The sequence below is a fragment of the Argentina silus genome, assembly GCF_951799395.1.
Source record: "Argentina silus genome assembly, chromosome: 3".
In the NCBI taxonomy this organism is placed as follows: Eukaryota; Metazoa; Chordata; class Actinopteri; order Argentiniformes; family Argentinidae; genus Argentina; species Argentina silus.
Genome location: NC_139657.1, coordinates 29,571,028 through 29,595,460, shown reverse-complemented (window position 1 = coordinate 29,595,460; position 24,433 = coordinate 29,571,028). Strand labels below are relative to the sequence as shown.

Genomic DNA, 24,433 nt, shown 5'->3' with positions numbered 1-24,433 from the left:
GGATGAGTGAGGAAGGGTTCCCCTCCTAGAGGTGAGGGAGGTGCATGTTGAGCAGGATCAGTCGCTCAGTTGCTGGGAGTGCCCCCAGGCTTGTCCCTGACCTGGCTGATGTGGCCCATGGCTCGGCTGAAGGCGGCCTGCACGGCTTTACGGACGCCGGAGGAGCGGCCCTCCATCAGTTTGATCTTGTCAATAGTTTTGTTGACGCCAAAGGGAACCATCTTGGATCTAGGAAGCCATTGCCTGTCGGGAGAGTGGTCGTTTCAGATCAAAATAAGAGCTTGAAAACTAAATAAGATTGTCATACAGGTGTGAATCATACCAGCTGCGCTTGTTGTCGAAGAATTGGACGAGGAAGAGTTTCTCGTCTGACTTGTACTGCATCTGCTCTCCGACCCTGAGAACGTCCAGAGGGGGCTGGGGAAGGAAGACCCCGTTGTGGTGAGACCCCGCCCTCGGCATCTTGGGGTCTATGATCTGTGTGTGGGGGGGGGGGAGAGAAGTGATTGACTACAGTGGAATTCAAACAGAGGAGGCAGGAAACCCTAGTGGTAGGGCAGCAAGGTTCGTACTGGTAGACGGGAACTGATATTTAACACACACACATGCACGCACACACACGCCTGGAAAGCTCTAAGCTATCTGGACGACTACAGTCACTCAAACATTCCACAGCTCACACCAAAACTGAGCACCTGCATGGACGTGCACAAACACGAGCTACACCACTTACGATGAGAGGAATGTATGGGTAATGGAGACATACAGTGCCCGGCGTGAATAACGGGACAATGAAGCACTTTTTCTTCTTTTGGCTTTGTACTCCAAAGGTTTGGATTTGAAATCAAACAATTACTATGAGGTTAAAGTATATATTCTCTGTTTGTATTTCATGGTATTTGTGTACATATTGGTTTCACCATTTAGAAATGATAACACTTTTTATACATAGACCCCGTATTTCAGGGCACAAAAAGTAAAGGGCCAAAATGTGAAAAGTTCTTTAGATTTAAATCTAATTGAACATTTCATTTGCTGAAGAGGCGACTTAAGGCAAAAAGTCCTAAAAAAACAATAAGTTAAGATTGCTGCACTGCAGGCCTGGCAGAGCATCACAGTTATTTCATGCAAAGGATATGTGACCAAATGAGTGTTTAATTTGGACATAATCTGAATCTATCCCAATACTTTTGGTGCCATGAAATAGGGGGGACTATGTATAAAAAGTGTTGTAATTTGTAAATGGTGAAACCAATATGTACAATGTACAATATGTACCCTCAAATAAAAGCTGAGAATCTATACTTTGACCTAATAGTAATTTGCTGATTTTCAAAACCAAACTTTTGGAGTATAGAGCTGAAAGAAGAAAAATGCTTCACTGTCCCAACACTTACGGAGGGCACTGTAGATGGCCAGTCTCGGACACACATGCGCTCACTCTCACTCACCAAGGCGGGGTAGGAGGGATATCCACTACATTTTGCCCAAACTAGTTTAAGAGGTTCCAGAACAAATGTTGAGGCACTAGTGGGCATCCAAATATTTCCGCTGCCAACTTCTACGGAAGCAGGAATAACGACAAGCAAGTTATGGGGGATTCACTTCAAACATGACAAGAGTAAAACTATTCCAAAAAGCCATGCTCACAGCGACAGGGAAGACAACACACACAGGCACATTAAGTACACAAAAAATGAATGTATGTTCACAGTCAGGAAATTATACAGCTCATCAAAACTGTGAATAATATTTAGTCTTATGAATTATGAAACTATGGGAGGTTGATATAGAGGTATCTATTCTTCTGACTGAAAATTGATTAATTATGTATAGGAAATACGACTTATTGGTCTAGACAGTGTGAAAGGAAGACAATTGTAGCTTTAGGGCATGTCAGCTCAGGCCATTGGGATATATTGGCGTAAAAATAAGGGCTGTTTTCAAAGGCCAGAGCTATAACCATATCACCAGTGTTAGAATGCACAATGCTGGGAGCCTCAGTAGTCCTGTCAAATAAGCCAATGTCCCTTGTCACTAGGGCTGACGCCATGGAGTCGACTCTACGAAGCATTAGTCGTTAGATACTCAGATGACTCAAGTCATCGGAGTCAAAATGTTGCAAGAAAAGGAAAGAAAGTAAAAAGGCTGCCGTCGGTCTGTCTATTTTGACATTTTGAGGTGTCACAGCTATTCGCTGTGAGTGTAAATGCTTGCGCACTAACATGTGTCTGACATGTCTTCACTAAAATAATATAAGGTGTTAGTTCGATGGCATAATAACAGCACCAGTACATAATCTGCATCCAACGCCCCACCTAACTTCTCTGCCCTTGACCTTTCTTCTTTGTTTTTACTTTGATAAATCCATACAAATATAATTATATTTGACGAAAGGTGACTGCATTTTCAACAACAGATTGATATTGTAAATTAACCCATTTGTGCCGGATGCTTTGCATCTACCGCCAGTTGCTGCATGGCGCAGCATTTTAGATTTGTCGTACTTTTCATGAGTGCAGCATATAATGCACTGTCATTGGTTCAAATACACATGAGGTGGGTCTTGTTGATTTTTTAAAACCACGTGAGCACCCAAATGTCGTGTGGTTCGCCGAAAATCAATCAGACATACACGTGCGTTTAAAAAATCTACAATAAACGCACGTGTATGTCTGATTGATTTACGTGATTTTCGGCGAACCACACGACATTTGGGTGCTCACGTGGTTTTAAAAAATCATTATATGCTGCACCCATGAAAATTACAACAAATCAAAAATGCTGCGCCACGCAGCAATCGGCGGTAGATTCAAAGTTGCGTCGCGCGGCATTCGGCACAAATGGGTTAAGGAAGGTGGATAACTTTTTTTTTTTGTTTTAACAAATCTCGGTAGAACTGACAACTCCGAGTTGACTCCAAATTTTGACGGGGACAGCCCTGCTTGTCAAACTGTCCTCAATTCTACCAAAGAACACATGCTGGCATATACACACAAATTGTCCTTTCTACTTCCAAGCCTAAGAGTACAAAATGAAATATCAATATTCATTGATGTCTGTTATCAGTCTCAGAAACTGCAGAGCACTCAATCCATCAGTGTAAAAAAGGCGCAAGGTGGGGGAAAACTACCCTTCTGCACAGCACCTTAGATGTGAGAGGTGGTGAGAGACTTGCCCTTCATGGGAGACAAATTCATGTTGGAACAATGGCAGTGCAGATTCCAGATAGTCTTATTAGTAATTCCACTTTTTGTAGCTGAAAAGTAACTACTATGATTAGGTGTGATTGGAAAGGTGGAGGACTTGGCTAGCTATTCCAGATAGCAATGATGGCTACTGAACTGCGATGGTATTTAACTGTACTATCAACTTAACATTGATAATGTACATTTTAAAGTTCACATAAAATGATGCATTGTCCCAGCCTTAGTTTATTGGCATTGTTTGTGTATGGCCAATAACTGATGTCTCACCTGCTGCAATCTTGGCTGCTTTGGTAAAGTCCCCATTCTCAATGCAGGTAATAAGTGCATTTTTGTCATCCACAGTGCTCCTACGCGTCATGGCTGGCCTCTCTTTCCCATTTTTTGGCAGGCTGACAGTGCTACAAGAAACCAAAGGAAACTGAGTTAGCAACAGCTAGCTAACGGCCAAACAGTTGTGTGCATTGTCTGAGCTTTTCAAAACAGCTAATGGAGTGTAATATATGGGCTTGTATATGTGGTGAGACTCCAAAGAGTAGAATAGACGCTAGCTAGATAATGTATAATTGTGAAGTGCCATGAATAAGTATTCGCCCCCCTCCACAATGTTCAAATGGTGTTGCCTCAGAGCCTGAAATTTAAATGCCAACTAGACAAGGATAATAGTTCATGTGATTTCAGAATGAATATCTTTGTTATAGCCTTGGTAGGGTCCCTGATTTGAATATGAATCAATTATGCACTGTCGATTAGGCTGTCACTAACAACAGCAAATTTCAAAATGTTCTCTTGATCCTGACAAACCTCCCAGTCCCTGCCAGTGACAAGCATACCCATTACATGATGCAGCTACCACTGTTTTTCACACAGAACATGGTGTGAAAACATGTGTATGTGCTGGATTTGCACTAAGCCTAATGCTTTGTATTAAAACCAAAGAAGCACATTCATACATGAAAAATAAAGGTTGAACTATTATCATTGCATTCAGTGGACTCAATTCAACATATTGATAAAATTGTTGAAGAAAATTTGGCATTTGAGCTAATTTTAGGAGAGCCACAGAAAAGGGTTATAACAGAGATGCCTAGTGCATTGTGCGCAAAACTTTTTCTGGACGTTTCATAAAACGGGTTAGGAGAAATATGTGATTTGATTGGCTAAAACTGCGTCAAAACCATGCATTCATCTCTGACAATCTCACAGCTGAGAAAGGGGTGCCGGCGGTTAAGGGTTAACATATACGTGCGCCAACCGTGAAGGCTTTTCAAAACAAAAAACATGGCCGACATCTCTCTCGCCTTGAATTATGTTACCCCTGATTACCACAAAACAACAATGTCAGCATGTCAAACCTAAAACACATATCTAACATTCCCACACTGTAATAACCAAGGGAGCAATCCTGCCGAGACATTTTGAAGCCAACTACACCATGTGGCCAAGTGGAAAACTGCAGTAGCTGGTGCCAAAAAGTGGATTTCCTCATTGTAACCCTTGCTAAACTCTGTATTCCATCTGGCCAAATAAGACTGTTCTAGACTGTGATTTCTGTTTCTATTATTTCCTAATTAGGTGGGCTTGCTTCAGCAAGTCCAACTATTGTTCTTCGACATACTTATTATTATTATTATTACAATTCTTCCCGGTACTACTCATCTCATCTATCCATCCTCTCTTTCATCTGTCAATTGATCCAACCAACCAAGCAAACCATTTTTAATTGTATCCACTACCATAATAACACTCACTTTCTTTCAACTACCCATCTTATTAAGATTAAGATGTTTATTTGTCACTCCGGTTACAAGTACAATCGTGTGAGATACTTTCGCTGGGGGTACATAGTTAATATAAAAGGCATAAAATTTCAAATTATATACATTTAAGGCAAGAAAAATATGGATTGTGTGTGTGTGTGGTCGTGTCTGTGTGTGCGTCTGTTATTATTTATTTAGCAGTCTTATGGCCTGGTGGGAAAAGCTGTTCCTCAGTGAGTTGGTGTGTGTTCTTAGGCACTGTACCTCCCTGCCCGAGGGTAGCAGAGAGAACCGGCTATTGTGTGGGTGTTGACCCTCCTTGATGACCCTATCCTTGATGACCCTCAGGGACTTCCTGAGGTACCACTGGTTGTACCTGCAGTACTAGCGGTGGAGGGGCTAGCGGTGATGGGGTGGGGGGGGGGGAGCAGTGGTGGTGGGGGAGGGGGGAGAGGAGGGGCAGTGCAGGAGTGCATGGGCATGACAAATCTGGCATAGAAGGTATTTAGGTCATCTGGGAGGGTGGATGCTGTGTCTATGCTTTACTGTTTATTTCCTTTGAAGTCTGTAATAGTTTGGAGACCTTGCCTTGGGTGGTTGGAGTTGAGCTTGGGCTCTCTGTTGTCTGTACTTCCTCTTTGCCTGTTTGTGCCTGTATTCCTCTGGTGAGCCGGAGGTGAAGGCTTCTGTCTGTGCGTGTAGAGCTGCACGGACGTCACTATTTATCCATGGTTTTTGATTGGGCATGATTTTTATTGTTTTTGTGGGGACCACATCCTCTGTGCATTTCCTGATGAAGCTGGTGACTGTGTCTGTATGGTCATTTATGTTATCGTTTGCTGTCCTGAACATCTCCCAGTCCACGTGGTCAAAGCAATCTTGTAGGATGGCATCCGATTGGTCTGACCAGCGGTGTACAGTCCTATAGGCTGGGGGTTCCCTTTGTAGCCGTGGTGGAAGGGGGTGTAGCAATGATCCAGGACGTGTTCTCCTCGCATGGGAAATAGGATTATCAACCTTGATAAAAGCTTTCTGATATCTATTAAACTTGTTAAAGTACCAAGCTTTGTGTAAACTCTCATCCGGTTAACCAACCAACTCTCTACCCACTTCACAAAACTACCTAACCTTACAACATTCTATCTAACCTTCGAAACCACACTGATTAACCTCCAAATATTTATCTATCTATACTTTCGATTTCTCATCTATCCACCCTTTCTATCCTATAACCTTGTCTTTTTCATATCATTTCGATTTTTTGAGCATTAAAACATCTAAACTGTGTAGACCAGGGGTGTCCAAACTTTTTTTTAAAGAGGGCCAGATTTGATAATGTGAAGATGCCCGGGGGCCAATGGTCCCTTCTGACATTTTTTTTAACAATAAAAGTTACATACAAATGTACTGTTCTATAACAATTTTATTTTCATTGTCACAATTATCATTTTTTTAAATTGCAATGGAACCAAATGTAAGCCACTCAGGCGTGAACATCTGGAGTCAGATAACAGAACAAACTGTATGGAATACCTTAAACTTCCATTTAGTTGATAAAAATCTTAACCTCATGTTCATTTTAAACATGACTTATTATGAGTAATGCAAAGTCTGTTAACATTTAAGTTTAAAACATATGGCTCTTGTCTTTCACAAGATCATTCAGAAAGTAATATTTTGTGTCACATCTACAGGTACATAACATCAGCTGGCAAACCTATTCAAAAGTTTAATACAGTTATAAATATATGCACTTGGACTTATGGCACTATAAGTCCAAGTGCATATATTTATAACTGTGCTTTTGGCTTTTCAGTGTTAATAGTGGCAGATGTTACCATTCAAAACACTCAGAATTTCAGATTGACCAAGAAACAGGTAACTTACTGACACTAATGAGAAGGGTGACAATAAGATCTGGATTATAGTAGACAGGCCAGGTCTGGTTTGAGGGCAGTGGTTAAGATGTGTAAAATGTCACGTAGGTGGAAGTCACTTAAACAAGAACTGCTTGAGGTCAAGACTAAGTTCATGACAGAGAACGTCTGCTCACACAAATATGTATAGGGCTTTAGAGCGAATAGAATTGATTGCCTTCACCACGGGTTTCATAGCATGATCAAATTTGAGATGTTTTGCGCAGAGAGCCTGCTGGTGAATTATACAGTGGAGTATAATAGCGTTACCTCCTTCTTCGCTGACTTTGTTGCAGATCAATGTGGACAATCCACTTCGTTCACCAACCATGGCACGCGCACTATCGGTAATAATCCCACTAATTTTACTCCATGGTAGTCTCATATCATCAACAGCTGTACAAACAGAAACGAATAAATCCGTTCCTCTTGTTTGGCCTTTAAGGCTTTGGAGGTCAAGCAGCTCCTCTGTTATGTTCATGTCATCGTCAACTCCTCTCAAAAAAATCAGTAGCTGCGCAGTGTCAGATGCATCTGTGCTTTCATCGCAGGCTAATGAAAAATAATCAAAAGTCACTCCCCTGTCCCCCAATTGTCTCTGAATATCTGATGATATGTCCTCTATTCTCCGTGCCACAGTGTTACGAGCCAGGCAAACACTAGCAAATTCTTGCTTCTTCTCGGGGCAAATGTTCTCCACCATTTTCATGACACAGTCTTTGATAAACGTACCCTCTGTGAAAGGTTTGCCATATTTGGCGATTAACATGTCCACTTCGTAGCTTGCTTTGGTGACGTTTTCATTTGACTCACAGGCCCGTGTGAAAAGTCGCTGTTGTGAGGCCAAAGCAGCTTGGAGTTGCTTAACTTTTTCAGCACGCTAACTCCCTGTTAGCTTGTCGTATCCGTTAGCATGTTTTGTCTGGTAGTGTCTCTTTACATTGAATTCCTTAAACATGGTAACAGTCTCTTGACAAATTAGACAAACACAATTGCTCCGATTTTCAGTGAAAAAATATTGTAATTCCCATCTCTCTTGGAAGCGTCGGCCCTCACTGTCAACTTTCCTCTTTTTATTTACAGGCGCCATGGCAGAAACTAGCGAGAAGTGTTCACAGCAAGGTCACAGAGCCATATAGAGTTAGAGTTCACCATGCGGTGAAAGGAGAAATTGCATTTTGAACCTTTTATGATTTATTTATTCTGTTTGACAGTCCTAGCGGGCCATAAAGAATACATTATAAAACCGAAGCTGCGGGCCGTGTGAAATCTGAGGGACTTTGGACATGCCTGGTGTAGACTGACTCCACATCACAACAAACTTTTTGAGACTTTTTAAACGTTAAGCCCATTTTTGGAATGATGACACAACAATGCGCTCTCTTGTCTACCTGTTCTACCAAAACCACTCTCCACCACTCAACCAACCAACGCTCTACCCACTCCGCTATACAAACCCAGGGCTCATCCTATCACTCTCCGTCTAACCTTATATCCATCTAAGCTTTCAACTACCTCGCCATCATTCTTTTCCCTTTCACCAGTCACCACTGCTTCACTCATACTGATTAATCTCAATTGATTAACCTTAATTTTATTGATCCGTCTATACCTCCCCTCTCATCTATCCATTCATCCATCCAACCAAATCATCTTTAACTTTATCTGCTACCATAATAAGACTCACGCTTTCTTTCAACTACCCAGCAAATCCATCCATCTTCCAAACCATCTTTAAACTTTTTCCACTATGAAAATAAGTGTTACGTCCCTCGTCCTGTATGGGGGTGGGTTCTCCTGTCGTGCTGTGTTTTGTGTTCCCATCTATGTCTCCTCCTCTCACTCTCATACAGGTGTCCATCCACGACTGGCCTGTCAGTCCCACCAGTCATCATTCGTGCACCTGTTCCGTGCACCTGGACCAATCAACCGTCCTTCCGTCTATTTAAAGCCCCTCCTGTCCTCTGTTCGGAAGTCGTTGTGTGTCGTGTTTTGTTGGTGACTATTGTTGAAAGTGAAGTGGCCAAGCCACATGCATATTTATCTGTTTCTTGTTATGGTTTAAAACTACACTGCTCAAAAGAATTAAGGGAACACTTAAGGGACACATCAGATCTTGATGAACGAATTATTCAAGTTCAAAAATGTACATTGTATAATTTGTTGAGAACAAAATGACGTAACAACGGTCAATGGAAACCAAAATCATCAACCCATTGAGGGCTGGATTCAAAATCACACCGAAAATCAAAGTAAAAAATTCAAATCACAGGCTGATCCAACTTGTGTGAATTTTATCACGGCAACTCATGATGTGATTCAGTAGTGTGTATGGCCCCCGCGTGCCTGTACGCACTCCCGACAACGTCTGGGCATGCTCCTGATGAGTCAGCGGATGGTGTCCTGGGGGATCTCCTCCCAAACCTGGATCAGGGCATCAGTGAGCTCCTGGACAGTCTGTGGCGGTACTTGGTGGCGTCAGATGCACCGATACATAACGTCCCATAGGTGCTCAATTGGATTTAGGTCAGGGGAACGAGAGGGCCATTCAATGGTATCAATGCCTTCTTCATCCAGGAACTGCCTACACACTCTGGCCACATGAGGCCGGGCATTGTCCTGCACTAGGAGGAACCCAGGGCCCACTGCACCAGCGTAAGGTCTGACAATAGGTCTGAGGATCTCATCCCGGTACCTAACAGCAGTCAGGGGACCGTTGGCTATGACATGGAGGTCTGTGCGACCCTCCAAGGATATGCCTCCCCAGACCATCACTGACCAAACCGGTCATGCTGGATGTTGTTACATGCAGCATTACGTTCACCACGGCGTCTCCAAACTCTTTCACGCCTGTCACATGTGCTCAGTGTGAACATGCTCTCATCTGTGAAGAGAACAGGACGCCAATGGCGGACCTGCCAATTATGGTGTTATCTCGTGAATGCCAATCGAGCTGCACGGTGCTGGGCAGTGAGCACAGGTCCCACAAGAGGACGTCTGGCCCTCATGCCACCCTTATGGAGTCTGTTTCTGACAGTTTGGTCAGACACATGCACACCAGTAGCTCGCTGGAGGTCATTTTGTAGGGCTCCGGCAGTGCTCCTCCTGTTCCTTCTCGCACAAAGGAGCAGATACCGGTCCTGCTGTTGTGTTGATGCCCTTCTACGACCCTGTCCAGCTATCCTCGTGTAACAGCCAGTCTCCTGGTATCTCCTCCATGCTCGAGACTGTGCTGGGAGACACAGCAAACCTTATTGCGACCGCACGTATGGATGTGCCGTCCTGGAGGAACTGGACTGCCTGTGCAACCTGAGTGGGCTGCAGGTACCGCCTCATGCTACCAGTAGTGACAAGGACACTAGCAGAACACAAAACTAGAGAAGAATCAGTCAGGAAGGATAAGGAGAGAGCAATTGTCTGTGGCCACCACATGCAAAACCATTACCTTTTTGGGGGTTGTCTTTCTTTTGCCTCTCCAGTGCACCTGTTGTCACTTTCATTTGCACCAAAGCAGGTGAAATTGATTCACAATCACTTGTGCTTCCTAAATGGGCAGATTGATATCCATGAAGTTGAACTGACTTGGTGTTACACTGTGACGATTAAGTGTTCCCTTAATTTCTTTGAGCAATGTATATACGGTATAGGGTTCTGTTTTGGTAAAACTACACACGGTATAGTGTTTTTGTTTTCATGTGAAGGGACAAGGGGATAGGTAAGCTGCCCATGGGTTTACTTTGAATCACGTAGCTGCATCTCTGTTATACACATTAGGCTAGGAATGGGTGCCCCTCGTGTGGTTTTTTTTGTCGATCTTGTGTGGTTAGGTAGCCCGGACTTTCTTTTAATAAGTTATTTTCTTTGGCACCGTTCACAGTTCCCCTGTAGCATTCATTTGTTTAAACAATAAATATTCTTTCATTTTAGTCCCGGTTCATAGCATTTGTGTTGCAACGCACCTACATTCAGCATTCTCGCTGTATCATGTTAGGCCCTTAGTTTACCCTAGCCAGAAGGGTCATAACAATAAGACTTCCACTATGAAAAGCAAGCCCACAAAGTTTCTTTTTCTAGTTTCCCATTTAGTATTGTCCCGGTGTCCGACTGTTTTTCATAGCCCAGAAATGACAGTAGAAGTATATAGGAGGAGTATGTGAACGAGCCATGGCCTTGCTTTCTTCTGACAGGCTGAACCATTAATAATATGGACTGAAAATAATTAATGTGTGTGAAACATGAGTGCATGATAAATTAATCCTGTTCACAGTTTTAGAATGCAGTTTATTGATCTGAACTACCAAGTTTGTTATTACTAGCTTTCTATGTAGTTGGAATAGCTGTCAGCAAACAACCTCCTGTAAGTATTTCTTATCAAGGGGATTTTGATTGCTATTTGGAAGCTACCTTGCTAGGCTACGAGAATAGCTGAAGCCATCATCATAACCAAAGCATGACAATAGACAACATTTATTAGATTCTGATTATATAGGCCAAGGAAGACTTCTGTAGTGGATGACCGAAGAAAGCTCACCATAATTAAGAAAAACCCCAAAACAACTGTCCCACAGATCAGGAACACTCTCTAAGAGGTAGGCGTGAATGTGTCAGAGACTACCATCCACAGAATACTTCATCAGCCAAACTACATCGGCTTCACTGAAACGTGCAAACTGCTAGTTATCTTTAAAAAGGATGGTTAGGTTACTGTGCTGTGGTGCTAACATACCTGGTACTACATAGCACACTGCCGCTCGAGGAGATGCTGGACTCTGAGGCGCAACGTCTGCGAGGCTCCAGTGGGCGGCTGGGGCTGGGCTCACTCTCCTGCTCGACGACAAAGCCGTTAGCTAGTCCTGGAGACATGAGAGAAAACTGTTGGTGTCTACAAATCCACTTGTCTTCACATTGATGCAACCTTTGCATACAAACTAAGATTTTTTGAAGACGAGTATCATGGAAAGTGTCAAATTTTGAAGTGTTAAAATCATCCCAAATTATCTGAAATAAAGGCCCACTAACGTGAAAACTGTAAATCCAGTCTTCTGGTTTGAACTTTGGCTTCACCAAATCAAATTAGCATCACCCAAAAAAATTGGTTACTCTCGTTTTCAAGTACTCTTTATGTACAAATCAAGCCCTGTCTCCTCTCCCTTAAATGCTCAGTTTAAATAGGTGGTTATGTGTTCGTCACCACAACCTGCTCGTATTGTATTGGTGCTCATGGTAGTACAACTCAATCAAATGAACCAAATACAGTGCCCTGCGTAAGTAATGGGACAGCGAAGCATTTTTTTTTCTTTTGGCTCCATACTCCAAAGGCCTGGATTTGAAATCAACCAATTAATGAGGTTATAGTAGAGATTCTTTGCTTTCATTTGATGGTATTTGTGTACATATTGGTTACACCATTCAGAAATTACAACACTTTTTTATGCATAGTCAGGGTACCCAAACGTGATGGGACAGGTGTCCCAGATGGCTTGACAGGTGTTTCTGGTTCATCAGCTGTGTTCTGTGACATCATTTGTGCAGTCATAAGAGAGCTCTCAATATCTAGTATTAACTCTAGGCTGGGCGTTTGCCTTTGGAATCTGCCATTGGTGTCTATCAACATGAGGACCAAAGAGACAATGAAAGTCAGCGATGCCATTATGAGGCTGAAATATGAGATCAGTCAGAAACATAGCCAAAACCTTAGGCTTACCAAAAACCAGTTTGGAACATCATTCAAAGAAAAGAAAGCACTGTTGAACTCAGAATTCACAAATTGTTTGGTCGGCAATATTTTCCAGGAGGTACGCGTGAATGTGTCAGAGAGTAACATCTGCAGAATACGTCACCAGCTGAATGGCAGAGGCTTTACTGCAAGGTGCAAACCACTAGTTATCCTTAAAAAGGATGGTCAGGTTACAGTTTGCTAAAAAAGTACCTAAAATGCCTACAGAGGTCTGGAAAAAGGTATTGTGGACAGATAAGATGAATATTATCATGTACCAGAGTGATTGCAAGAGTAAAGTTTGGAGAAAAAAGGATTTACAGTATACCACCTCATCTGTGAAATATGGTGGAGGGGCTTGTTGGCTTGGGCATGTATGGCTTCATCTGGAACTGGTTCACATGTCTTCATTGATGACGTAACTGCTGATGACAGCAGCAGGATAAATTCTGAAGTGTACAGAGACATCTTGTCAGCCCAAGTACAAGCAAATGCCTCCACACTCATTGGACAGCGCTTGATCATACAGCAGGTCAATGACCCAAAACATAAAGCCATAGCAACTAGGAAGTTTTTGACTGGCCAAGTCAATCTCCAGATTTAAATCCTATTGAAAATGCATTTCATTTGCTGATGAGAAAATTTAAGGCAAAACTTCAAAACAAACAACAACTGAAGACTGGTTGCAGTACAGGCCTGGCAGAGCATCATCAGAGAAGATACCCAGTGTCTGATGGGGTCAATGGGTCGCAGACTTCAGGCAGTTATTGCACGCAAAGGATTGTCAACATGAGTGGTTAATTTGGACGTTTGATGAATCTGTCCCATCACTTTTAGTGTAATTTCAGAATGGTGGAACCAATATGTACACTAATACCATCAAAGAAAAGCTGAGAATCTCTACTTTAAAAAACCTTCACTGTCCCATTACTTATGCAGGACATTTTGTTTTACCTCCCTCCCTCCAGCACTACCACTGCACACATCAGCTCCGGCATAACAGTTGAGACTAGATGTAACTTGTCATTTAGAATGTGTAGTAAAATACAAGAAGACTGTTCAGAATACAAAGGAAATGAAACAATGTAGCTGAAGTTACACCTTGTTTGAGCTAACTGTTTGCTAAATTATGTTAGTTAGAGTTTGACAATTTTACAAAGCTAGCTTCAAAGTTACTCACCAAAAATGAAATAGCATCCAACTTCAAAATAGAAACACTGCATACATCTACATAAAAGAAACTGTAGGGTGCTAATGTATTGATAAACATTGAACCTAGGAACAAATGGCTCACGAGTAGAAAAATACACTCAAACACTTTATTAGGAACACCTGTACACCTTCTCATGGTGGAGGTGGTGTAATGGTGTGGGGAATGTTTTCTTGGCACATTTGGGTCCGTTAATACCAAATCAATCATCGCTTGAATGCCACAGCCTATTTGAGTATTGTTGCTGACCATGTGCATCAATTTACCCATCTTCTAATGGCTACTTCCAGCATGATAATGCACCATGTCACAAAGCAAGTGTCACCTCAAACTGGTTTCATGAACATGACAATGAGTTCAGTGTTCTTCAGTGGCCTTCCCAGTCACCGGATCTGAATCCAATAGAACACCTTTGGAATGTGGTAGAACGGGAGATGCACCTGAAAAATCTGCAGGAATTGTGTGATGCAATTACACTCACCAGCCACTTTATTAGGTACACCTTGCTAGTACTGGGTTGGACCCCCTTTTGTAGCCCATCTGCTTCAAGGTTCGACGTGTTGTGCATTCAGAGATGGTCTTCTGCATACCTTGGTTGTAACGAGTGGTTATTTGAGTTACTGTTGCTTTTCTATCATCTCGAACCAGTCTGGCCATTCTCCTCTGACCTCTGGCATCAACAAGGCATTTTTGCCCAGACAACTGCCGCTCACTGGATATTTTCTCTTTTTCGGACCATTCTGTGTAAACCCTAGAGATGGTTGTGTGTGAAAATTCCAGTAGATCAGCAGTTTCTGAAATACTCAGACCAGCCCATCTGGCACCAACAACCATGCCACGTTCAAAGTCACTTAAATCACCTTTCTTCCCCATTCTGATGCTCGGTTTGAACTTCAGCAGGTTGTCTAAATGCATTGCGTTGCTGCCCTGTGATTGGCTGATTAGATATTTGCGTTACCGAGCAATTGAACAGATGTACCTAATAAAGTGCTCTGTGAGTGTATATTGTAGCACCTATATTATCAGCCGAAATTGGCCTTTTACTGAAATCTATCAGCACACACTGATGTGAGTCAGCCTCACATTCTGAAATTATACCAAATCTGTGTAATCGTTTTTTGTTTTTATAGACATATACAGTATATGGATTTTTTATGAATGAATAAACTTGTTAATTGGCGTTTGCTGTTACTGGAGTGCTTACTGAAGTGGTTGAATTGAACAAAGTAACGTTAGCTCTTAGTTCTAGCTTGTCACCCAAGCAGCTTGGGTGCATAGTTCTGTATCAGCATGGATTGCACGACACAGGTTTATTTACTCTCGTGAAGAGAGCAAAATGTACCACTTTGATAAAGTTCGTCTTGGGGAGGGGGAGGGCTGGAATAAACCATTACTGGAAATAACAGTGGTTGGGCAACTCTTATGTACTCTCATTTTTGTAACTGAAATATACTAAGTATAACACAAATAATTCAGCCGATGATCCAACTATCACAACAAGTTAGATCGAACAGCAAATAGATAACTGATATCAATATACAGTGTACAGAACATTGGCATAGTAAAAGTAACTGTGCACATAAAATACATAAATGTGGCTCTATTTCAATGTTTGAATCATTATTGAGATATGGATTTTTGCCTAATCAACATTAAGAGCACCATTGTTTACTTATGAAAACTGTGCTCAAAAGGAACTTTGTAAAAAAAAATATATATATATATATATATCTGCAGATATATTTGCTATCGGTGAATATTGCCCCCCATAATTTGGCATCGGTATTGGACACAAAAATCCAGTATTGGTCTGGCTCTAATCACAAGATGAACTGCCAATTAAAAATGCAAGCCTGTAGTCTGTTGGCTTGAGAAATTGTGGTTAGCAAAAACGCTAGGCTACTTCTTGCTTCTTTTTGACCATTTAATTGCAAACAATTACAGGAAGGTAACATTTACCCTGAAATGATTTGATATGGAAATCAAATTAACTTTAGTGGAACTTTTAACAAGTTTCTTTAAAATTACTTAAGTTGATTCAGGCATGAAATCTCAAACATGCTTATTTAGGTTCCATTCACTTCATTTGGTGTTTCGTTAATGATCAGTGACAATGCCCAAATAAACAGAACCCAAGTGTGGATTGAAGTCTGGTTGTCAGTAGTTCAGGGTATGGAAACAAATACAGTGCCCTGCATAAGAGATTGGACAGTGAAGCATTTTTTCTTCTTTTGGCTCTATGCTCCAAATCAAACAATTACTGAGGTTAAAGTTTTGATTATTTCGCTTTTATTTGAAGCTATTTGTGTACATATTAGTTTCACCATTTAGAAATTACACTTTTTATACATAGTCCCCTTATTTCAGGGCACCAAACGTATGGGACAGATTAATATAATGTTGAAATGAAGCACTCATGTTTAATATTTGGTCGACAATCCTTTGCATGCAATAACTGCCTGAAGTCTGTGAGCCATTGACCCCTCCCGACACTGGGTATCTTATTTGGTGATGGTCTGCCAGGCCATCTTCAGTTGCTGTTTATTTTGAGGTCTTTTTGCCTAAAATCTTATCAGGAAATAAAATGCATGTTTAATTGGGTTTAAATCTGAAGATTGACCTGGCCAATCAAGAACTTTTTGTCCCTGAAAAACACCCTAGTATGTTTTCGGTCATTGTCTTACTGTATGATGACGCACAATCCAATGAATTCTGAGGCATTTGCTTGTACTCGAGCAGACAAGATGTTTCTGTACACTTCAGAATACATTCTACTGTTGCCGTCAGCAGTTACATCATTCATTAGGACTAGTTGCCAAACCATAACACAAGGTGAGATGGTATGCTGTAAATCTTGACATTTCTTGATTATGGTGAGCATTCTTCGGTCATCCACTGTAGAAGTCTTCCTTGGCCTACCAGCCCGTTTGCGATTGCTGAGCTCACCAGTGTGTTTTTTTGGTTGGTTTAGGTTTAGGCTACGTATCTGATATTTTTTTCTGATTTTTCAGCCTAATAATGGCTTCTTTGACTTTCATTGACACCTCTTTGGTCCTCATGTTGACAGACACCAATAGCAGACTCCAAAGGCAAACACAAAGCCTAGCATCATAAGGAATCACCCTACTAGACATTGACAGCTCTTATGCCTGCACAAATAATATGACAGAGCACACCTGACTTACCAGAACCACCTGTCAAGCCAATTTACATTACTTTTGGTGCCCTGAAATAGGGGGACTATGTATAAAATGTGTCATCATTTCTAAATGGTGAAACCAATACGTACACAAATACCCTCAAATAGAAGCTGAGAATCTCTACTTTAACCTCTTAGTAATAGTTTGATTCCAAATCCAAGCAAAGAGCCAAAAGAAGAAAAAATGCTTCACTGTCATTACTTTCAGAGCATGTGTTTTTGTAATTGGGGAGAATTATCCCTTTATATATATATATATATATATATATATATATATATATAATATAATACAAGCTCTTCGTGGTATTTCAGTTGTCACCGGCCCTCAGCTATCTAAGCATTGATTGAAGAGTTAGGGCTTACCTGTATCAAGGCGCTTAATAGGAGATTCCTCCTCATCCTCGCAGTCTCCGCTGGCGCTACGGGTCCTCTTCCTGGGTAGAAGAAGGGTCTCAAGTCTAGGGATCACAACAGAGAGGAAGGTTTTCGTGCCCAATGGCAGAGAACCAGGCGTAGCCTCTATTGTCCTTGGGGGCTTCTGAGGGCTGATACTCTTCGACTTGCGAAAGAGAACGTTGGTCCGTCTGTTGCCAGTGCCAGATGATTTGGCGAGCGTAGAGGTGGCCACGACACTGAGGTCTTTGTCAGGGAGCAGCGGGTCGGAAATGTGCCCTTTCAGGGTTTCCCGGGGCACTGAGGTAGCGGTCTTGTCGCAATGTACACTCTTCTGGTTCTTGTCGTTGTCACACTTTACACTCTTCTGGTTCTTGTCGCCATCACACTCTATGCTCTTCTGGTTCTTGTCGCCATCACACTCTATGCTCTTCTGGTTCTTGTCGCCATCACACTCTATGCTCTTCTGGTTCTTGTCGTTGTCACACTTTACGCTCTTCTGGTTCTTGTCGCCATCACACTCTATGCTCTTCTGGTTATTGTCGCTGACACACTTTACGCTCTTTTGATTATTGTCGCTGACTCTCTTTACACTCTTCTGGTTATTGTCGCTGACAAACTTTACACTCTTCTGGTTATTGTCGCTGACACACTTTACACTCTTCTGGTTATTATCGCTGACACACTTTACACTCTTCTGGTTCTTGTCCGGATTGGGTTTGATTGGCTTGAGCATGGGAGGTTCTGAGTGGCTGTCTGTATTCACCAGCGGAGGAGGCGATGGGTTCAATGGCTCTAGTTTGGGTGGCAAAGACTTGTCTCCTGAAAAGTTAAAACAAAAGAACAACATAAATATCAGAGGCACTGTGGAATTATAAGCAGACACTCAACTACAGTTTACGATTTAATTTTGTGTAAAACATTACTATAGTATTTTCGACGGCCTTCATTTCGACGACTGTATGAGCCAAAAACAATATTGCTTTTCTCCACCTCATGGTAACAGGTACATACCCTCCACATTTGTGCTGTGTCCAGCGGGCGGTAGTGGTTTCTCCTCAATCTCTGGTTGTTTGGGCTCAGGGGGGGCTGGACGAAGCTTCTTCGGGTTAATCTCACTCCGTACCTCTGCAATGGTCTTTTTGAGAAGCTTTAGCCGCTTGCTGCGTGATGGGCTGGACTTCATGGCACTACTCAGGTCTAGCTTCTCCAGCAGCTCCCTCAGTTGCTCCTCCAGGGGCATGTGCTGTCGATTGGCCGGGTTCAGTATCCGGTCCACTGCAAAACACAATACCATTCACTTGACTGGGCTCAGTTGGTGGTCATTACTCAATGCCATATAACCATACATAAACAGACAGATGCAGATTACACTTAGGGGCTTTACCAGATTTGACTAGTACATTGAAGATAAACGCAGATGCAGACGTGTCAGGTACTTTTTTTTCTCCTTTTTGTTTTAAAGGAGAGTGGAATTCCACCCTTGTTCCGTAGAGAATTTTTTTGTTATTGAAGGGAAACAAGAAGGAGAACAAGGCAGCCTACTGGACTCGGGCAGTGAACCTCGGACCTATGGGGTAAGTGCATTTGCGCAGTTGTCAGGAGCACTACCGCTAAACCACAACACTGGCAGAGGTAGTTGTTCTTACCATCGTCCCAAGAGAAAGTTGGAGCAGGCTCTAGCTTCGGTGGTTCTGCGAGGTGCATCCCACTGGCAAAGTCAAAGCCAACTCGTTCAGCATCCCGACGGGTCTTCCTGAGGATGGCACCGCCTTGGTCAAGCAGTCGCAGAGCAGCCTTGTAGAAGAACGTGTCCTTTGCGTTGTACTTCATGCAGTTGAAAATGATGAGGCTGAAGTCTGCCTCAAACTCGTCAAGGCTCTTGTAGCCATGGGCATCAATGCACTTCCTCATGGTGGAGAAGTCCATTGGGTTTTTGATGTGGTCTAAGTAATCGGGCACCTGAGAGAGATGGAGAGGCAGCAGACCCATCATAATGAGTGAACTAGTATTTTCATATTAATGTGATTTTACAGCATTTTACAACAGAGTTGGTAACTAAAAACAAAGTCAAAATCAATAAAAAGATGTTAAAGGTACAATCTTTAATATGTTTTCAGCCCTTTCAAGCCACAATTGATCAGAAATTAAACAGGGAATTGGCTTCCCAGCCACTCGGGGTAAACAACACAGAAAACATGGTGTTTCGCTTCAGTAAAGATAATAATGAGCCCATTTAGCAACACGACTGCCCTCAGAAGTTACATTTTTCAATTAAAAGGCATTGCAAAACCTGTCTGTTATTACTTTATTAAAGCTTTTTTGTTTTCCTCTATGTTTCTCCTGAGTGGATGGGCAGCCAATTCGTTGCTTCACTTATGACGGTTTACGGCTTTAAACCAAAAATGGGTTCAATGCAGAAAATGTGTATCAGAATAAGTGAGGGCTTTGGTCAAAGGGTTTGTTGTGGGGTGTGTGGAACCTACCTCTTTAACATTGACAGGATGGGCAAAGACCTTGGCCTGGTCCTTCTCTTGGAGTTGGTCTAAAAGAGCTCTTAGTAGAATGTTGAAAGGTGTCAGTTGTACCTCTAAAACTGACTGTTGGAGCTTCATCTGAGGGGAACAAAATAGCACATAATTTTAATATAATTGCATGAGACAGGGTTCCTACTATGCTCTTCAAACCATGTATTTGATTTATTTATGGAAAAACTACCTAAAAAAGCCATTCAGATATACTTTCACTAAACATTGTCATGTCATATATGGCTAAAACCTGCAAGAAGACAAATACAGATGATTTTCATTATACCTCCTCTCTCTTTAGCTTTTCCCTCTTCCTGATCAGTTCCAGCAGTAGGCGAGCACGCTCCAGGTCGTGGCGAAGGCGGTGCCATTCTTTAAGTTGCTCCTTCAGTGCTCGGTTATCCTCCACCTTGCGATCCTGTCATGTTGATTTCCAAATGAGAATGTCAATTAACAATGACAAATCACTGAGCACTGAAAGACAACCAAAATATCTTAATAATAAAGCTGAAATGGCAAGGAACTACCGTCAGCTGTGACATTGGCTGGTCTATCTTTAATATTACACACAACTGTTTACACCTAGGAGTTATCGCACAATCAATCAAATAATGCAGAGCTAAACAGCTTAAATTGTTAACTGATGTTAAAAGTGAGCTGTGTACAAGGATGTTGACATGGGCTGGTTAGATTAATGGGGTGTGCTGCTACACAAAGGTGTTGAGGTTTCGCTGCTGGACTGACCGGCTGCTCCGTTTTCTGAGGCTCGGGGTTGGCCTGGGGGTTGGCCTGTAGCCGTCTAATTAGTGGCACTCCATTCCTTGACTGCCTTTTCAGCACCCAGTAGCTCAGGACCCGCTCCACAAACACCTTCTTCTTCTGGACAGACACCTGGTTGAGGATTGTGTCAAAACTGGGAGAGAGGGGGTATTTTGAAATGGTTTTAGTATTGGCAGGCACCACGTGATTATAACACTAAGATTTCAAGCACAATATCGGAAGGACTCTTATTCAGAAAATGTATATAGTATACAATAGATCAACAGATAATATGACAGAAACAATCAATTATCTTGCTTGCAATTGATGTAAAACTTACTGAGAGAATTAATGCTTGCTCTAATCAATGGATTCTTACCTTGAGGGGGTAATACTAGGCCCAGAGGCAGCAGGCACCTCTGGCTCTGGCTCTGGCTCAGCTCTTTTACTCTTCTTGTTCGGCCATCTTTTTAATCTTGTCCTCCCTCTTTTGTCACCCCTCTTGTGACAAACCCTGTTCATAGAGTGGGCCTCTTCATAGATGGCAAGGGGTCTCCGAACACACCCTTTGGGAGTGTGAGCGCAGCAGTACGCCGTTTTCTTCACAGAGAAGGTGGGCGACCCCGTCTCCGTCACCTCCTTGACAGGCTCCATCTTCATGTAGAGGCCGGCCTTTTGGGCACAGCTTACGTGGAAGGCTGTGTAACAGTTAATCTTGTGGCACTGGATGCTGGCCCCTGCGCCCTTCTCCTTGCAGAGGTAGCAGGTGAGCTTCCAGCGGGCGGGCGGGATGTTGCTAACACCGTCGATGGGCTCAATAAAGACTGTGTCGGAGAAGCCCACCTCAGGCACCCACAAAGCGCACACCACGTGACCCCAGCGGTCGTCGTCTGTCTTTTTGAGGGCTCCTCCCTTGTTGGGGCAGAAGACGCACTCGGCAGGCCGCGACGGGCACTGGAGACAGTGGCGGCAAAGCCACTGGCCCTCTGGGATGTAGGGCACACCATAACACTCCTGGTGCACGGCAATGTTACACAAGTCGCAGAAGAGGATGACATTGCTGTCTGCCCCGTCGCCATCCATGCAGATGCAGCAGACAGCATCCTCATCGATGAAGGATTGAGGGTCGCTTCGGCCCTGGCTGGCAAAGAAGGACTCCTTCTCAAAGCGGTCCATGAGGAACTCAAAGAGATTCTGGGAGACCTGGCTGGCACCCTCGCTCTTCCTCTTCTCATTAAGCAGATCCAGCCAGGCATAGTCTTCCTCATCCATGTCGTACTCCACTTCCTCATCCAACTCCTCTGCAGTCTTCTCAGAGTACTTGAAGTAGACAGAGGGCCTCCGAGGCACTGCTGGGAGGTTGTATTCCACTGTACGGAATTTGGGTTCCAGGAGAGCACTTCCTTGCGGGGTAGTGCCCTGCATAGCGGTCAGGGCAGCATTCTTCTTCTGCTGGTTGTTTTTGAGCCGCACCGAACGCACCAGAACTTGCTGGGGCTTCTCATTGTTCTCCTTGTTACTGTTGCACTCTGTGATTTCTTGAGCCATTGGATCATCGTCAGCGATGACGTCCAGCTTGTCGTATATGCTGATCCTCTGCACACGGCCATCGATATCCAGCTCTACCATGCGCTGGGCCTGGGCGTAGGTCAGCGTCTCTCGGTTGGGCGAGGGTTTAATGGGAGAGGGTGGCCTGGGCCTTTGAGGCGTGGCCACGCGATGGTGATGATGATGCCGCGCCTTTTTCCTCATCTTGAAGATCTAAAGAGAACTGAAAACAATACTATTATTTAATCGCAAAATCTTTGATTTCGAGACTGTAATTGATCCATTAGCCAAAACCTCCCTTGCAGGGTATCTGTCTGGACTAGAGAAGGTTTTTGAAACCCAATAACAAAATCCCTGTCATGGTATGAATCAATCGAATATGCTCATTTGGTTAAAGAGGTAGCAAATTATACGCATCAATCCCTTCTACACTGACATGAATCACATCTATTTATAGCCATCTGTTAAACAATAACTAGCCTGCATATAGCTCAACAATTTAGTGAAGTTGGTCATTCATATGAATTGTAAGCTAATGCTTATCAAACTTTATGGCCCTACGGAACTACAGGTTACTGCTATGTTCATTCCACAAGGAATGGATGTGGACCCTCGTCATTGTCTTATTCTGAACAGAATACATGTTTACATTGTGAGTGAATTAGGAAGCACTTGTGGGAGCAAAAGACGGTGTAAACAAACCGCTTTAAAACGAAGCACTTTCACACAAAATATGTGCACTGTGCATGCATCATATAATAACCGACTGGCGTTCGCAACGGTTTAATATTATTCAAGGCTGGTCTTCCTTGTAGAAGACTGGTCTAAACCATCTCCTTGACAAAGACAATCACATATTGTAACGATTGGCAGGCTCGATCGTGAAAAATGACACCGACTTCAATGCCAAGAAGAGCAGCTGATTTGAGAGACCCTGTGAACAGGGCAATAGGAACGGCCAAGTGGCTGCTCAGTCAGACTACAAATGTATCCATGGCATAAGGCAACAAAAAAAATGTAGCCATCCTCCACAACACTGTACACATTGTAACAGAAGTGCATGAATGAAACAAATGGAGGGTCCCCTGCGGCTGCAACATTGCATCAACTTAACAACAGAATTGCTAGGCAACGATCCGCCTGTCCGTTAAAAAACCCCACTCCCTGCTAGATTAGCAATTGATTAGCTAGCTAGCAAGTTAGCAGTGTAAAATGACTAGATTGTGGACGCTGGTTAGCATTAGCTAGTTGCTAAAACACAACAACTTTGGGGCTTATCATCGGATGGCTTGCAGTAATGTAACGTAACTAGCTACCACCAATATGTCCATCGCCCGAATAATCTGGCGAGCGAGCTAGTTGTGCTTGGTTAGCTAGCTAGCTTGTTCGCTGGTGGCTGAACGAGGAGGCTGAACCCATAAAAAGAACAGCGGCCTCTTCTACCAGCTAGCTAGGACAGTCTGTCCACAATAAGATTGTAGTAGGAAGGAAATATGGCGTCCTACAAAAACATAAAACCGAGCCGATTCAAAAAGTTAGAATTTCCTACACAGGCATGTAATTTCCATTTGTTTAAATGCATTTGAGACGTCGTGAAAACCATATGCATGCGTGTGGGTATACAATGGGATTGATGCTACCTTGATAGTTTCAGGAATTCCGCTTTTGAAAACAGCAGCGCTTACACGCAATGGCGATGTGGCCTGCAGAGCAGCAGTAAATCCACACACAATCCTCTCATCCAACGGGCGGAGCTCGAGCTTTGAATTACAATTTTGAAGGATACCCACAGGTATCCACGACGACTGTGTGGATTCCAAATTCGATTCTAAAATTAGCATCAATATTTTGTAAACGCGACCAATGAGTAATGTCCTTTTTTTAGATTTGCTAATGATCAGTGGCTGCCTGCCCCTGGTTTCTTTCCCCAACAACAATGCGGTTGTGCGGCTCCACCAGTTACGGCGTGACGTGATTACGTCCCAAGCAATAACCAGGAAGTCCTGAGCATGAGGACATTTTTTATTTTTTATTTTTTTTAGGATGGTTTAGGTAAATATATGAATATTCATGAGCTGTGTTCAAGGGAGAGACCGTGTTTGAGAGGATCACGTCATTCGTGGGGGACAATATGTTTACGGTACACTTCGGTACACTTCGGTACACAAGACTTCCGGATGAAAACAAAAATAAAGCAC

The 24,433-nt window shown here is 42.9% G+C and overlaps 1 protein-coding gene across 2 annotated transcripts; it reads right to left on the bottom strand.

Moving 5' to 3' along the window:
• Positions 1–102: 102 nt before the first annotated feature.
• Positions 103–24,148, bottom strand: LOC310802404 (bromodomain-containing protein 1-like). 2 transcript variants are annotated; one of them, XM_083666737.1, is made up of 12 exons: positions 23,876–24,148; positions 21,067–22,458; positions 20,673–20,841; positions 20,215–20,346; positions 19,887–20,015; positions 19,050–19,362; positions 18,415–18,678; positions 17,371–18,222; positions 11,609–11,735; positions 3,477–3,607; positions 323–477; positions 103–243 (listed from the first exon to the last, which is right to left on the bottom strand). In XM_083666737.1, the coding sequence occupies exons 2-12, from the start codon at positions 22,437–22,439 to the stop codon at positions 229–231; spliced, it is 3,660 nt and encodes a 1,219-aa protein (XP_083522863.1). In that variant the 5' UTR covers positions 22,440–22,458; positions 23,876–24,148; the 3' UTR covers positions 103–228. The 2 variants fall into 2 exon arrangements, with proteins under 2 accessions (XP_083522863.1, XP_083522864.1); XM_083666738.1 differs by lacking the exons at positions 103–243; positions 323–477; positions 3,477–3,607 and having other exon boundaries at positions 11,644–11,706.
• Positions 24,149–24,433: the final 285 nt, after the last annotated feature.